General features: G+C 42.2%; 1 protein-coding gene across 10 annotated transcripts in view; it reads right to left on the reverse strand.

Moving 5' to 3' along the window:
- Nucleotides 1-17,731, reverse strand: part of MBNL2 (muscleblind like splicing regulator 2) — a 184,162-nt gene that overhangs the window by 116,569 nt on the left and 49,862 nt on the right. For all 10 annotated transcript variants that reach the window (XM_019486939.2, XM_019486936.2, XM_019486935.2 and 7 more), the window contains one exon: nt 1,986-2,799. In XM_019486939.2, coding sequence (XP_019342484.1) covers nt 1,986-2,159 — 174 coding nt within the window. In that variant the 5' untranslated portion in view covers nt 2,160-2,799. The remainder of the gene's footprint in view (nt 1-1,985; nt 2,800-17,731) is intronic.

Below are 17,731 nucleotides of genomic sequence, written 5' to 3' on the forward strand. Positions count from 1 at the left end.
GTCAGACTGGTATGCTGGATCATACCTACTAACTGATCCCACATGGGATACAGCCCAGAGACCAACTCTGGGCCACTCATCCAGCTCCTGGAGCTGGAAGATTGGATGCCATTGGTTTAACATCATACTAGGTCAATGTAGACAAGCCCTTTGTCTTTCACTCGGGTTGGTTGCTCAAATTAGGCCATGGTAAGTAGAATAAGTTAAATGTACTTACTCAAGTTAATTGTGGAAATGAGGAAAAGAATACAACAAGAATATGTTGTGGGGTTATTTTTTCTCCAGAAGTGGAGAAGCACTGTCAAAAAATGTATTATATCAAAAGGATGGCTTTTTTATGTGCTCATTTAGTAGTATAGTAGTTCTAAATGTAGAAAATAAGTAGATTGGGACATCTATGCACCCAAAAAAAGTTCTACTGGATTACACAAATGTTTACTAAGACATCACAAGTATATAATCATGAATCTATTTCTATTTTTAACCCCAAATTTTCAAGGCCATGGAACCCAACTATAAACTTTTCCACCAGATTGACTCTTAACATGTACATTTCAGCTAAGAAGCAAAAGTATTTAACCCTGTTCTGGGAGGCTATACTTTTCCATGACTCAAAAAGTAAAAGCTTCAGTTTAAAAATGAAATGTATAGGTAGTCTTAAGTATTTAAGAAACAGTCTGCACTTGCTGATATCAGGCTGTCTGAACAATCTCCCTGACTCAATTTTTTCTTTTTGGAAGATGTACATACTGCCAACTTGGTGCAGATGCCACATGCTGCACTGCTCATTTTAAACATGTGTTGGAGGCCAATGACCTGATACACAAGAACATCTCCAAAGAAGCTGCTGCAGTTTATCATGCAGTAATCCAAGGATTAAAGTCATTAATAGCACGTAATGACATGATAGAGTGTAATAACTCCAAAGGAGCTGTTCTGTGTAAAGGGTACACAGAATGCAAGACTAACCAAACATGCCTGCACAGAAATCTTCTCTCTCTAAATTTGCTCTTAAAGAAAAGATTTAATACCCTACCTGAACAAAACTGGTACAAAACAAAACAAACCCCAAAACAATATAAAGTATCCAAATATTGTCTTCAAAGTAACATTAACAGCATAACTGTCTTCAAGAGGGTTTTTGCTGGTGTTATTGAATTTGGCTCTATGAAACTAACATACATAAAGCAAACAAGCAAGGTGCAAGTAAATAAATCACTGGCAAAGTTTACAAGTCAAAAACTGAAATATTTATCAGTCCCATCAAGTATTTTACTTAAACTGTTTTTCCTTGTCAAATGCACTATTTTCAATGCTACAAACAGATCTATGTACTTAAAAATTAAAAGCTTTTGACTCAGAGTCCCATCAAATTATACATATTCTTCTCACCATCCAGAAGAATTATTTTTGTAATAATATTTTATAAAAATAAAAACAGTTATTAAAATTTGAGTAAAGATTTGAGGGCCTATCAATCTTTATTAACAGATTGGGCTCCACTTCCAAGATCTCCTCTCTATTCTTACCTACCTTTGCTGTACATGCTATAAATATAGCAGTATGTATGACTAGCAATGCTATGCTCTTATCCAAGATTCACAGAACAAAGAAAAGATGCATCAGGGCAATTCACAATGGAATCTGTTTTAAGTCTGTGGAATCAAATTAAATCCTTCACATTAATTTACCATAATTTGTTTCATCATCCATCTCTCAGTAACCTAAATTTATAACATTTATTTTTAGTTGAATTGAAACAATTATACTTCACAAAAAAGTATGGTTGTGAACACAGTTGTCAAACCAGATGCAAGTAATTGTGCATTGAATAGTTAGAAATGGCAAGACAAGATTTGAAATATCTAGTGCTTCTATAACATGTTTTAAAATGTATCCACTATAAAATAAAAATAGGATTTGTTTTCAATATAAAAAGTCTTACTTTTTTTTTTTTATTTAGCATATGCAGTTTTCCTTCTTACCTTTAAGGAATCAAAGCAAGCAATAACTCTTCCATTTTCGACCTGGCAACTTTTGGGAGGATGTGCAAATTTGCATTCTTCATCAGAACGTGAACAAGTTCCCCTCTGAAATTGTCTGCAAACTTCCAACGTTAGCCATTTCGTATCTCTTACAGGAGCAACATTCAAAGCCATGATGAAAAACTGATTTAGATTTTGTAATTTACTGTTAAGTCAATTATGCCAAGCAAACTCCAATTTCAAAAATAACTGTTGAAGGAGAGGTTGGGGGTAGGGAGAAAAAAACAAAACGGCTCCTAGAGGCAATGAAGAAATAAATTGCTTACTGGAGTCCAAAACGTGCAAAGCAGAATGAGCAAAGAATATTTATCAGCAAGCAGTCACTCATCAATCAATGTGTCCCATGTATAGATTTTTGGCTGCAAAAAATTCATGCTCAGTGGTATCTCTGGCTGTAAAATGTGTAAGTCTCTTGGCTGTATGCTGACAACTGTTTTAACTAAAGTTACTTCAATGCAATGGCACACTCCTCAATAGATTATTAATTCTTCGTAGGCTGGTTGCTGGTATTGATTACACAGGGAAAGCAATGCAGTCAGCTGTTCACGTCCTAGCAGTAATTTTTCTTCAGCTTTTTTAATGTTGAAGTCAGTTTCACATCAAAAATTGGCAAACAGAGACAGTTGAGGTACCTTCTGCCACATATATGGTCAGGGCAACATCTAGCTGGCAGAGATAATATTTTGAAAACAGACAGGCGTAGCACTCTTCTTTCACAAAAGTGACTTCACAAAGGCACTTTTTAATCATTGACCTGACAAAACAAATAAAATATCAGTTTATTTTCAATTTTATTTGAATCAACATTGTATAAGTCTATCATCACTTTTTACCTGAAAATTGTGCCACAAAAAGTAAATTTGTGCAGGCTAAAATTAAAAAAAATCCTCCATCGTTAAGTTATGCTTAACAAGAGACTAACCAATTGAAACACGTATTGCAGCAATATTCTAGGCAGCCAGCCAGAAGTTGGGAATGACTCAAATAGATGAACGTGGTAGACACATTAATTAGGAATGCTGGTTGTGAAACAATTCAATCAAATGTGTTTAGTCCCCAAAACAATATATTAGAACCATAGCTTCAATTAATTTATCATTTATCTTTAGATTGCATCATTTGTTATAAACAGTTGCTTATTTGCTTAGTTTTAAAAAAAATAGAGATGTTAGAATTTTACACATCTCATCTCTGAAAGAGGTTGTCATCTTAATATTAGGAAGAATCCATTGTAACGAAAAGGGCAATCAATGTTAATTGATTTTTGTTTTTTGTAAACTTCAGATCATTTCTAAAAGGCTTCGTTTAAGGTTAGAATGGCCTGCTTCTAAATCACTGTTCTCTAACAAATTATCTGTATTGTAAAACTACTATCTTTATGGGAATGGTTCTTTCATTAAAATGGAACATGCTCCAATTTTTTAAAACAAAAATATGTATTTGAAAGTCAAAGACCTCAACAAATATTTATCATAATAAATTACTACAGAAATTAAACAGTTTACATAACAATTTATCTGGAGGTAAGGTAATTTCTGATCTTATTTTGCATTAAGTAGTTATATGCAGATTCTAGTCAGAGCAAATTACTGGATTATTTTAAAAAGAAAAAAAATACAGAAATGTATGAATCTTCAAAACACAGCAATAGAAAACTCAGAATCTCTCTAAAGCAGTGTCAGTTTTCCTATGCCAGGAAAAATAATTTTTTTGTGCTTGGGTTCATCCAGTTCAAACAAAATCAACATGGTAACATAAGAAAGAATTACTCACAGGGAGGTGCGGGATCAGGACTCAGATTTGACTTCTGGGTTCCCATAAATTCATAGATGTTAGGGTCGGAAGGGACCTCAATAGATCATCGAGTCCGACCCCCTGCATAGGCAGGAAAGAGTGCTGGGTCTAGATGACCCCAGCTAGATGCCTATCTAACCTCCTCTTGAAGACCCCCAGGGTAGGGGAGAGCACCACCTCCCTTGGGAGCCCATTCCAGACTTTGGCCACTCCAACTGTGAAGAAGTTCTTCCTAATGTCTAGTCTAAATCTGCTCTCTGCTAGCTTGTGGCCATTATTTCTTGTAACCCCCAGGGGCGCCTTGGTGAGTAAACCCTCACCAATTCCCTTCTGTGCCCCCGTAATGAACTTATAGGCAGCCACAAGGTCGCCTCTCAACCTTCTCTTGCGGAGAATCTAGAGAATACTATTAATCATTAAAATGATTTTGTATTATTTGGTAATGGAATCAATACAAAGAAGTTCAACACGACTAATACTTGCAACAAGTTCAGATCTACTCCTACCAACGTTAATCAGACTAATATCTCACTGACTCAGCTTAAAACTGTTTCAAACCAAACATGCTATGAGACATTACTGAGTAAGATTTAACTAGGACAACTTAGTCATTAAGTTGCCCTAGTTACATTACTCAAAGTATACAGTGTTTTATTTCAGTAATTTGAAATACAGTACAGATTTGTAAAAGAGCGTATTATAGGAACTAAATTTTTTTTGTTCATTCCATCTGTGTAAGCTATTGCCTTACACAGAATCAAAAAGAGGTGGGATATGCTCAAAACCTATAAAAAAGGGATTAAGTCTAGAGAAAGATTTCCAACTTCCTTCAGAGTGGATTGTTTAATAGGTTAAAACATAATGTAGGACATATGTATTCTCTCTGAAGCAGGCATTCAAATCCAGGCAAGGCTTGTAAAGGTTTTCATCTTCAAAGATTTGTAGATGCATTAATTTCCACTCAGATGCATTGAGTTCCACTCAGTTTAGGTAATAATAATATTTAGGGAGAGAGACTGATCAAACAGCGTTATTTGGGGGCAGGGGGAAAAAGGTGAAGTAGTTTTGGAAAGGAAGAGTTAAGTGGGGACAGGCAGTGAGCAGAGACTGTGGAGGATGGATGGGTGAGGGGATTTGTGGGGTGGAGTGAGATTTGGAGAAAAGGTAGAAGCTAGTGCTTTGGGAGAATAGGAAAAGGGAGCAAGAGAATTTTGGAAGAAAAGGAGAACAGAAGAGGACTTAAAGGAAAGATAGGAAAGTCCAGGTGTTTTGACAGAGAGGTTAAAAAAAGGGCGGGGGGGGTAGAGAGAAACAAGAGCTATTTGGAGGCAAAACAAGACACAGAGGAGGCAATTCACAGATGTGCTACAGCCACAAGATCCCACATATTCAGTGTACCCCTTCCCCGCACATGCAGAACAGCCTCCTAAGGAGCTCCAAGTACAGTGCCCCATTTCCTGACCTTTGGTTTAAGCCACTGGTGCTGAACCTTTTTTCCTGGTGGGCTGGATGGGTGGTGCCTGGTTGGTCCACGGGCTGGATGTGGCTGGTGGTCCCAAACCAGTGTCTGGAACAGACACAGGGGACACCATCGGCTGTACAAAGGGAAATGGGGGGGGGGGCAGTCTGACCCCAAATAAGTTCTATGGGGGGAGGGGGGTAGTGTGGCATGGCCCCACCAGGGAGGTAAGGAGGCACAGCTCAGCCCCAACCCAGTCCAGGGGGGTGGGGTAGTGGTGGTGGAGGGAGCATGGCCCAGTTCCAACCAGCCATGTGGACCTTGGGGTTTGGGAATTTGGCAGGGGCAAGGGTGGCTGTATTAATTGCCACTGCTCCCCCACTGTCAAATTTTCTGACCAGTGGGGAGTCCCACAAGGAAGATGCAATGGCTCTATGGACTGCATCTGGCCCAAGAACAAGGGGTTGAACACCCCTGGTTTAAGCAGATGTTTTCTTCTCCCACCTTGCCTAGTTCTGCACTGTGCCTGGCAGATCTCAATGCCGGTCTCAATAGGATAGTCAGAGTCTAATGAGGGAAAAGTCTGGAAAGGTATCTTGCCAAGCATTTTTCTGCTATATGTGTCAGAGTGTTTTTAAGCATTCCCAGAGGCACTGGATGTTGGCTACAGACTAGGCTGGGGACTTCAACTAGGGTGTGCTGATTCTCTTGCAAAGTCAGAGGTTCCAGGCAAGACGGTCTTACCCACCTGCTCAGGGTCAGACTGATTATCATATTTGGGGTCAGGAAGGAATTCTACCCCATGTTCAGATTTGTATGAACTGTATGGGTTTTTGCCTTCCTCTGTAGCAGGGGGTGTAGCCCTCTACCTGGGAGCCCTTGAGCATATTCTGACAACATTTTATAGAAACAGGACACAGGCTGCCATGGTTCCCCTGCTTTATCTGTGGCAGGTCAGAGTGTCATGTTTATGTTGCATCAGGGTTGATGGTGGTATTATGTAGAGTTTAAATTACGGTAATATGGAATGGTTTGGACAGGGATGATCCTACCTTAGATAACTAAATGACTTCTGGAGGTCTCCTCCAGCTCTGATTCCATGACTATGACCAATTAAATCCCTCCTGGTGTGGGGAACTGTCATTCTAGTTACAGTCCCAACCCATATATAAAATATGGGCTCCTTTGGCCTTGTAACTTGGCTGTCTCACAGTGACAATACTGTGTAATGAAAAGTTTCAGTTATGTTGTACTTGTGCTTAGTAGGGTAATGATCATGTTCTGTAGGCCTAGATATGGACAATGGCCCCAGTCCTGCAAGCTGATATGCTCAGGTATCGATTCCTTGCACAGGGACATGTATATAGCTTACAGCCCCAGCATGAATCATTAGTCAAAGGACCAGTTTCAAAAGCTGAAACAATTTTCCAGTTAAATTTAAGAACAAAGCCCAGAAACAAGCTAACAGAAATTATTAGCCATTACTAGACAATATATTAGATATTCAGTGTTATAATCGAACCTAAAAGATTTAGTATGGAGTGTCAGATCTAGAGTTCATTTCATTAAGTCATTGAACATAGTGCAAAGAACTGGAGAGATTCAAGTCCTAAATCAAATGCCAGCTATTAAAAAGAGTTAATGAATTGATGATTATGTCTATTAGCATACTTTTTTACACTAGAAAGAAAGATCTGTTCCAAATAAAAAACCCTACAGATTCATTTTTTATTTCACATTTATTACAAGATCACCAAGGCCAAATCATGCTTGTAATCCCACCTTCCCAGGTGGTCAAGGAATATATTCCATACAAGAACTTATATTAAAAATCTTTTAAGGCTGCGAAGCCAAATATTCAAATTTATGAAATGCTGCCTTGTGCCTTTGTATTATATGATACATTTTAATTATGCAGTTATATATGTTCCCTTGTAGGCCTACTAAATGTTTGACTATGCAATTTCAGCATTCCTTTAACATAAGTTTTTCATGTAATTTTCTAAGTTTTTAAAAAAAAGGAAAACAAAAAAGAATTCCTTCATGTGGGTCCATACTGATCCCAGACGCATTATAATACAGTTGAAACTTTTGCCAGATCACAGCATTATAATAGTAGAAGATTTTGCCAGTAGTAGTGGTTATACTCTGCATGGAATAAACTTGTTTCATCTTCCTTTCCGCATCAGGATACTGGGCAAGATGGACCTATGGTCTGACCCAGTAAATGGCAGTTCTTATAGTCTTAGAGAATGAGATGCATACTTTCGCAGTGGATTTCACAGCCATTTACTAGTGAAATTTAGTGGATTGAAATACACAAAGGATATCAGATTAAATAATCTAATGGTCCTTCCTGGTATTGAACTCCTTGAATTTAGATGGCCAAGCAATGCTGGGACTCAAAGATACTGTGTGCAGCATAAAGATCTGTAAGGACTATTACTACAGACCCCATTGCATCCTAGCATCTCTTTCCAATTCTACTAATCACCTTTTGTCCTAATTCTCTCAACTCCTATCCATCTCTATATTTAAGGTAGTCATCTCCTTCCTCTTCAATGTTACTGATGCATTAGGCAAGGAAACAATGGGTGTGCACACACATACTAAATTGACTTAAAATAAGCCACATCAGAGCGTACACATATACAGCTCCTTGACATGGCTGCAGCCATCTTGTGAGCTAAGTTGACTTAACTAATAAGACTCAAGATAATACATCTTGGAGGTGTATTATTTTGCATCGCATTTAAGTTGACTCTGCTCCACATACGTGTGTACTCTCTGACAGTTGACTTTAAAAAGTTAAGCCAGCTTAACTGTCAGAAAATTAGTACGTGTGTACACATCCATTGAGAATGCACAAAAAAAAAAACCTCTCTCTCCAAGTTCCGTTCCAGTGTCTGGTGCAATACCAGATTGTGGTACCAGAGAACAGCAATCACATGGAAAGTCCTCCTCAGATTTAGCATACTGCATGTACAGAGAAGGTGGCTAGGGAATTTAGCTTTCCAAACAAGAAATCTACTGAACATGTGAAAGATGATCACATACATCTAAGCATGTGAGAAGCTATTATTTCCTATCATTCAAAGGCTATTAACATAGCCTAATATGGGAAACAACACAAAAGGCACCTCTGATTCTAGAGAAAGTCCGAATGTTTTTTACACTGGATTCCTATTTGAAATCTCTAGGTTTATCTTGTGAATCATGCGCTGCAACACCCTTGTTAAGAATCACCTGACCATCTTGCCAAACTTAAAACTTTGCCCCAAACATGATGTTACTAGGGCCCGTAAGTACTTCTTTCAATTATTTTAACTTTGGCAAGATAAAACTTTTCTAAACTTCATTCTCAGATTTTACTGAGTTTCAGTTTTCACTTGCACATTAAAAAAATCCAAAAATAGACACCTGGCATGAAAATTTTGACCTGAGTAGTTAAATGAAGTTATACACAACCCTACATAATATAGGGTCTTGTAATGGAAAATATTAGATAATGCTCAGTATAGTATAACAGCTCTTTCTCAAAAAATATGAGTGGGGGGCAAGGTGAGAGTGCCCTTGCTTCTACCTAATAGCCCAGCAGCTAGAGCACTCATTATGCCAGAGGATTTCAGCCTATGGCCCACAAGCCATACCCAGTCTGTAAAGCTTTTCTATCTGGCCCAGGAAGACAAGGCTTCAGTGGCACTTCAGTGCCCGGGAGCTTTGCCCACACAGTAGTTGGGCCAGGGGGAGAAGTGTTGGTGGCCAGGTGGCAAGAAGCAGCAGCAACCCAACAGCCAGGTTAAAAGAGCCAACTCACCTTGAAACGGGCTGCTCCTGAAGCTTTGCTTATTTCCTGAATTGATCTTATCAGACACCAAGAACATTTGCACTGGATTATTCTGGCAAATGCTTTAACTGCCACAACAGAGGATTTGTTCAGGGGTAGCATGCTCTTGATCTCTCATGCTGAAGTCTCTCTACTTTGTATAGAGGCATAACAAGGCAGTTGAGCGTCCAGAGCAGCAGTGACATACAGAGACAGTGGCAATTTCCAGCTGCTGCCATGCCAGTAGCATGGCTGTGAGGTTGTAGCAATAGCCTTTATTTTTCTGCCTCCCCCCCTCCACATTCCACCCCCTCAACAAGTTGTTGTCTGTGTGGCAGCACAGTAGGGGGCGCTACTACACAGAGCCACCCACCTCACTGTGCCAGGCCCAAAAGTATGCTTTAGGAGTCTCCCCGGGGAGCCTACAGCTGGCCCACCCCCTCCAGAATAACACTTGCAAGCCTGGAATAACACTGCCACCACCCAGGCACTGGTCTCTGTTACGGCGCTGTGCAGCCCAGAGTACACTGACCCTGCAAGCCTTGGGGGTGCTTTGCCCACTGGCAATATTTCTGGGTGCCTCTTTCAGCCCAAATCTCCCAGGGTAATCTTAGGTATGACTGAGGAAACAAACTCAGAGGCTGTGTGGTCTAGAGACATGGTAGTCATGGGGGAACTTAACTACCCAGACATATGGTGGGAGGAACAGTCAGCTAGATCTAATTGCTCACGCAGGTTCTTAACCTTTATTCAGGACCTCCACCTAACACAGGAGGTAAGGAGTCCCACCAGAAGTAATGCCTTGCTTGACTTGGTGTTGGCCACAGGGGATGACCTGGTGGGGGACCTGCAGATTCAAGGCAACTTAGGGGACAGCGATCACCAAATGATAGAATTCACTATCCAGAGAAGGGCGGGCACTATACCTAGCAGGACACAGGTGCTAAACTTTAAAAAGGCTGACTTTAACAGGCTCAGGGGATTGGCTAGCAGGGTACTAGGAACCAAGAGCCTAGATGCTTTGGGGGTTCAGAAGGGGTGGTCATTCCTCAAAGATACTATTCTTTGGGCTCAGAGCAAGACAATCCCATAGCAGGAAGCCCCTTTGACTAACCAGGGTCATCAAGGATAGCCTTAAGGGCAAAAAAGGGGCATACAGGAAGTGGAAGAAGGAGTACATTTCCATGGCCCACACCTGCAGGAAGGCCAAGGCAGCTCTAGAACTCAGGCTAGTGGCAAGGATTAAGGACAGTAAAAAGTCTTTCTTTAGGTATGCTGGGAGCAAAAAGAGGGTACAGGGTAGCTTAGGACCCCTACAGGACAGGCAGAGGGGCTTAGTGACAGATAACAGGGGCAAGGCAGAGCTCTTTAATGAGTTTTTTGCTTTTGTCTTTTTAAATGGGAATCTAGACGAACCCTCAATATGCATCACAGACATCAACAAGGAGAACGTTGGCCAACCAATGGTCAGTGACAACACGGTAAAAGGACACTTGGAGGGACTGGATGTGTTCAAATCACCGGGAGTGGAGGGACTCCACCCACGGGTATTGAAGGCATTAGCGAGCGTCATAGCTGAACCACTAGCAAGGATATATGAGCACTCATGGTGCTCGGGTCAGGTCCCAGAGGATTGGAAGAGGGCCAATGTCAGCCCAATCTTCAAGAAAGGGAGGAAGGAGGATCTGGGGAACTATAGACCGGTCAGCCTCACCTGTATCCCAGGGAAAATCCTTGAAAAAATTATCAAGGAACACATCTGTGAGATGTGATGCTGGCTAATGTGATGCAGAGAGGTAACCATCATGGGTTTATAGTAGGCAGGTGCTGCCTGACTAACCTAGTTTCTTTTTATGACAAGGCCACCAAATGTTTAGATGCAGGAGTCAAGGTGGATGTTATCTATCTGGACTTCAAGAAGGCCTTTGACACGGTATCCCATACCATCCTTATTAATAAACTGAGGGGATTTGCTTTGGATGATTATATGGTAGAATGGGTAGCAAACTGACTCAGAAGGTGGTGGTGGATGGGTCAGTGTCAACCTGGAAAGATGGGTGCAGTGGAGTTCCTCAGGGCTCAGTTCAGGGGCCGGTGCTGTTCAACATCTTCATCAGTGATCTGGACAACGGTGTGGGAAGCACCCTGGCCAAATTCGCGAATGACACAAAAATATGGGGGTGAAGCTAACACCCTAGAGAGGAGGAACCAGATCCAGGCCAACCTCAACAGGTTGGGGAAATGGGCAGAGAGCAACAGGATGCAATTCAATAAGGACAAGTGCAAGGTGCTGCATCTAGGGAGAAAAAACTGCCATCATACCTATACGCTGGAGGGCGACCTTCTCAGCATCACTGAGGCTGAAAGAGATCTTGGAGTCACTGTTGACTCCAGGATGAACATTAGTTGTCAATGTGATGATGTAGTTGGCAGAGCCAATTGCACCTTGTCGTGCATCTGTAGGTGCTTCACAAATAGGTCCACGGAGGTGATTCTCCCTCTCTACGTGACACTGGTCAGGCCGCAGCTGGAGTACCATGTCCAGTTCCAGATGCCACAGTTCAAGGAACAACAAAGAACAATGACCATAAGCTACTGGAGAGTAGGTTTAGACTGGACATTAGAAAAAAATTCTTCATGGTCAGGGTTGCCAGGACCTGGAATGGGCTCCAAGGGAGGTGGTGCTTGCCCCATCCTTGGGGGTCTTCAAGAGGAGACTAGACAAGCACCTGGCTGGGATCACATGATCCCAGGTTTGGTGACCCTTTTCTTGCCTCCCAGGGGCAGGGGGTCAGACTAGATGGCCCACTGAGGTCCCTTCCAACCCTAGAATCTATGGATCTAGAACAGCCAAGCTCTGCTGGCCGGGCCGGGAGCAAAAACGCCTCTTCTCAGCCCCTTACACAGTGAAATAGCCAGTCATGTTGTAACCCGATACCTTTATTGATCAGGGAGAAAGACGGGGGGTGGAGGTAGAACAAACGAGTCAGAATACACTTTGAGCAAACCAAAATAAGTTGAGCATTTACAGATATTGAGTATGGTGACCCTTTTAAGATGCAACTATCTATACTTAGTTCAAACCTAATAGCTAGTTTCCAAGTCTTTACTTACAGGAATTCATCCAGGCAGTATTGAGAGGCATGTGGCTTGTGGCTTTTCCAAAATGCTGCCAGAGAAAGAGCGAGTACTCCCCTCTCCTATCAGGAATTTATATGGCTATGTCACCTGGTCAGCCAACCTGAACCAAATAGCAAGCAAGTAAAAGAAAAAGGGGCACAACTGGAATGACCCAAGACAGGGACAGACAGCGGGGGATTTCTTCAGTCTGGGGCTGCCCTGGTCACCCCACCTTAGTTATGCTATTGCCTTTGTGGAATTAGCCACTGGCCCAGGGACAGCATAAGAATGCATGACTATAGCCAAGAGATTACAAACTTCACTTTGGAAAGAAGGTGTATTCCAGTCCTTCTTTCCCAACTGAGTATTGTACTCTCTGGGCTATGAAGTCCTGGACTCTTTTTCTCTCTCCACCCCAGTGAATATTTACTTCCTACCTGCAAATTGGAGCAACTCCAGTGGGAAAGATTTCAAGAGCACACATCACTTGATGTCTGATGTGAGATAGGAAAAGCTGGATGAAATTCTCTCCTGCAGAGCAGGGGAACTAAACCTAGGTCTCCCCTATCTAGGGAAATGCTGTAATCACAGAGCTAATCAATGAAAACTGGGCAGTGACCCCTTTTCGTGTGGCCATATTTTGTGCAGCATGTGGTCAGAATAAGCCAATCAGACTGAGCACTGTAGGAAAGATACCATATTTACTCAAGTACAAGATGGTTTTCCCCTCAAATGGCATGTGGAAAAAAGCCTCTCATCTTACACTTGCATACAAGGAAAACTCACTAAATACACTGCCTGTCATTAAACTACTGCCAAAAGCAGCATGTGCTCAGCAGTGGAAACCAACCATGAAGTTGGTTAAATGCTGCAAACACTGAAAACAATTACAAAACACATGGCCCATGTTGGGTAAACATGCTGATGGGAACCCTCCCTCCCCCTTTTTTTTAAAAAAACAAAGGTTATTAAAAACACACATATCGCTCTGCACTTACAAAGCTTCACATATTGAGCATCCTTATTTTACCAAAACTTCATATCACAAAAACAATTACACATTCAAAAACATACAACTATATATATTAATATTAAGCCCTTAAACAACATACATTGGCTTCTCACAAAAACCCTTACAGAATTATTTTTCTTCATACAGAAATCCATGAAAAACAATCACCTCAGTAACCACCTGAAACTCTCCACCCCTTCCATCAGTCCTCTGTGTTGGTTCAGTGAAAAAAGCATGTCCTATCCTTTTTCCTGCACTTCTCTGCCTCTTCTTTGATCTCTTCCTTGTCCTGATCAATGTAGTGTTTCAGTTCATACACTTCAGCTTCAGACACTATTTCAGTGAAAGCCAACCCCTTAAAAACCCAGGTTTCTTACTTTCCAAAACACAGTTTTAACACATGCTAATAAAGTCCTTAATAATGTTTCCTTCATTTCCTTTGGTATGAGTCCATACAGTACCATCCCAATTAACAGGTTTATTTTGGTGACACTCAGAAAGCAATGGATCCTTTCCCACACTCCCTTTGCATATGTACACTCCCAAAACACATTCTACTGTTTCTTCTTCCCTACCCCTTTCCCTTGGGCACCTTGATGAGCTCATGAAGCTCCATCTCTGTTGCATCTCTCTCACCAGCAAGATATTTCTTACAACCATTCCCACTAGGTCAGCATATCACATTTAGTTGTTTACCAACTACTGTTCCCCACACCTTCTTCACATGCCTTTATGGAAGTTTCCCACCAGCACCATCCTAGCTTTCTCCCTGACCATTTTCATCAATTTCTTATAATCCTTCAAGACCTCCAACCCTACCCTCCATATGTTATACCTCTGCATGAAACATTACACCCTGGTGTAATGAATTGGGAGTTGCCAGGCCCATGGACTCTTCAAAGAGATCTGATATACTCCTCATTTCCTCAAAATTGCAGCTGCGTGAAATTGGGTGATATGGGTTTTACTCTCTGCCTATATTACTGCTTTGCATACTGCGCCTACATATGTTGCGTAAATAAACAATCCCAAGTCTGGCAGCCCCCACCATCTCTCTTACTTTCTACAGTTTAACTCTAGCCTACCTTTCTCTTTTGTCATTCCAAAAGAACACTCATATGTCCCTCTGTACTTTTGCTATCTGCCGCCACAGTGGTGGGAAAAATTCCCATATATAGAATAATTGGCAGTAGCACAGCCTTAACTGCCACCACTTTTCTGGACCACAACCAAAGTATTTGCCATAACCTTGCCATCACCTTTTCCCATGGTGTATTACTTTTTCCCTTGGGGTCCACCAAAATCCCTAGCACTCTGATTTCTCTCTCTCTCATTTGAAGGCCCAACTTCCCCAAGTCCCTCCAGTTCCCCACTCCCATTATGGTGCTTTTCAATCTATTTAGTTTAGTCCTGCTGCTTCTCCACACTCCGATGTATGCTGTAGCACCCTTTCCACTGAAAGCATTTCCCTAACATTTCTATCATCCATGTATAATGCACATTTTACATCTCTCCCTCCCAGTATCTTTACTCTGCTTATGACTTTGTCTTTTGTTATTCTTTGTGCCAATGGTTCCATGCCACATACAAACAGTAGCGGCAGCAAGGGGCACACTTGTCTCACCCCTGCACGGATTTTCAAGGACCCACTTACATGCCCATTAATTTGGACTTGACTCTCTGCTTCTGTTTACAATAACCTTTTCAAACATATAAATATCTCTGGGAACCCCATTGTTCCTAGCACACTGAATATCTAATCATGATCCATTCTGTCATATGCTTTTTCTAAATCTAGGTTTGCTGTAACCTAGGTTTCCTATTTCATAGATTGTAAGGCTAGAAGGGACCTCAGAAGATCATCGAGTCCAGGCCCCTGCACCAGGCAGGAAAAGTGACAGCAAAATGACTGTCCAGTCTCCTCTTGATTTGCAGAGGATAAATTTACTCTCTTGGATGTGGGACAGTGCATTTCTCATCACAGAAAATAAGGGTTGGAAGAAACCTTAGGAGGTCATCTATTCAACTAAAAATAGGACCATCCCCAACTAGATCATCCCAGCCTGGGCTTTGTCAAGCCAGGCCTTAAAAACCTCCAAGAATGGAGATTCCACCACCTCTCTAGGTAAACCATTCTAGTGTTTCACCATCCTCCTACTGAGAAAGTTTTTCCTAGTATCTAACCTAAACTTCCTTTGCTGCAACTTGAGATGATTGCTCCTTGTTCTGTTATCTGCCATCAGTGAGAGCAGTCCAGCTCTCACTCTTTGGAATCCTCTTTGGAACCAACCTTCAGGTAGTGGAAGGCCCTTATTAAATCCCATCTCAGTCTTCTTTTCTCTAAATAAGTCCAGTTCCCTCAACCTTTCCTCATAAGTCATGTGCCCTAGCCCTCTAACCATTTTCATTGCCCTCTGCTGGACTCTCTCCATTTCGTTCACATCCTTTCTGTAGCGGGGAGCCCAAAACTGGACACAGTACTCTAGATGCAGCCTCACGAGTACCGAATAGAAGGAAATAATAATTTCCCTTGATCTGCTGGCACCGCTTCGACCAATGCAGCCCAGCATGCTAGCAGCTTTCTCTTCACAAGGGCACACTATTGTCTCATATTCAGCATATTGTCTACCGTAACCCCCAAGCCATTTTCTGCAGAACTGGTGTTTAGCCAATCGATCCCCAGACTGTACTAGGATGGAATAATCCCACGTGCTAAGTGCAGGACCTTTCATTTGTCCTTATTGAACCTCATGAGATTTCTTTTGGTTTAATCCTCCAATTTGTTGAGGTCTCTCTGAATCCTAGCCCTACTCTCCAGCATATCTACTATTCCTCCCAGCTAGGTGTCATCTGCAAACTTGCTGAGGGTGTATTCTATCCCATCTTCCAGGTCATTAATGAAGATATTGAACAAAACTGGCCCCAGGACCAACCTACAGGGCATTCCACTTGATACTGGCTGTCAACTAGACATTGAGCCATTGACATTGAGCCCGATGATCCAGCCAGTTTTCTATCCACCTTACAGTACATTCATCCAACGTGTACTTCCTTAGTTTGCTTGCAAGAATGTTTGTGGAAGACTGCAGCAAAAGCCTTGCTAAAGTAAAGTTATGTCACATCCACTGGTCTCCCTGCAAGCCAGTTATTGTGCCATAGAAAGCAATTAGGTTGGTCAGGCATAACCTGCCTTTGGTGAATCCATGCCGATTGTTCTTAATCACCACCTTCTTCAAGTGCTTAGAAATTAATTCCTAGAGGACCTGTTCCATGATTTTTCCAGGGACTGAGGCAGGGGTGACACATAGGGGGTGCATGTGCACCCCCTGCAGGTGGTGGTGCACACCCTCAAAAAGGCACCGCCACTGCAGGCAGTCGCCGCTCACCACCCCAGCACCGGCATCGCCGCTGGTGACTACAGCAGTGTATGATTGCCCCTGGCTGCTGGCAACGCTGCCAGTGGCGCCTGTAGGTGGTTGCCGACCCATGGTCAGCGCCCACTGATGATAACACCGGCAGCGTCTGTGGGAGGTCCCTGCTCACCGCCACAACACTCCCACCAATGCCAGTGCAGCCGTACCCCCCCAGCTGCTAAAGGTACACGCTGTTCATGGACTGAGGTGAGGCGAAACTGTCTGCAGTTCCCTGGATCCTCCTTTTTTCCCTTTCCTAATGGCTGTTTCCAATTGTCCAGGACCTTTCCCAATTGCCGTGAGACTCCAAAGATAAGAGCCAGCAGCTCTGCAATCATATCAGCCAACTCCCTCAGCACCCTTGGGTGCATCCTGTCCAGTCCCATGGATTTGTACACACTTAGCTTTTCTAAATAGTCCCTAACTTGTTCTTTTGCCACGGTGGGCTGCTCACCTCCTCCACAAATTGTGACCCTGATCACTCTGATCATTTCAGAGATCCTTCTAACTGGTACTGCACACACTTAGTCATCACGTATTATTTTCTGGAGGTTTTTCTTCATCCTCAAAGTCAATGTCTTGGTCATTTACTTACTGTCCATATTAAGGAGTGTTATCAGTCTCCAGTTTTTCAGGACTTCCTCCTCCTCTGTCTTGAAGAATAAGATCACAATGCCTCTTGTAAAATCTTTCCCTGCCTTTCCTGTTTCCTCTATTTCCTCAAAAACTTCCACTAAATCCCTCCCTACCCATTTCAAAAACCTCTCATAAAATTCCATAGGTAGCCCATCTGCTGGTGATTTCCCTCTTTTAAAAGTTTTTAAGCCTTCCTCCACCTCATTTAGGCTTATCTTTTCTTCCTCCTGCTTTGTTTCCCCCTCCTCTACTTTCTCTTTGATCTCTTCCAGCAAACCTTCATCTTCTTCCTGTCTATTTCCTACTTCTGATATAGCTCTTCATAAAATCTTCTCGTTGCCTCAAATACCTCCTCCTGCTTTTCCACCCCAGTACCACCTTCTTCCTGCACTGTTCTCTGCTCTCCTTTTGCTGTGGTCACTTTAG

Source organism: Alligator mississippiensis, chromosome 1, assembly GCF_030867095.1.
Source record: "Alligator mississippiensis isolate rAllMis1 chromosome 1, rAllMis1, whole genome shotgun sequence".
NCBI lineage: Eukaryota > Metazoa > Chordata > Crocodylia > Alligatoridae > Alligator > Alligator mississippiensis.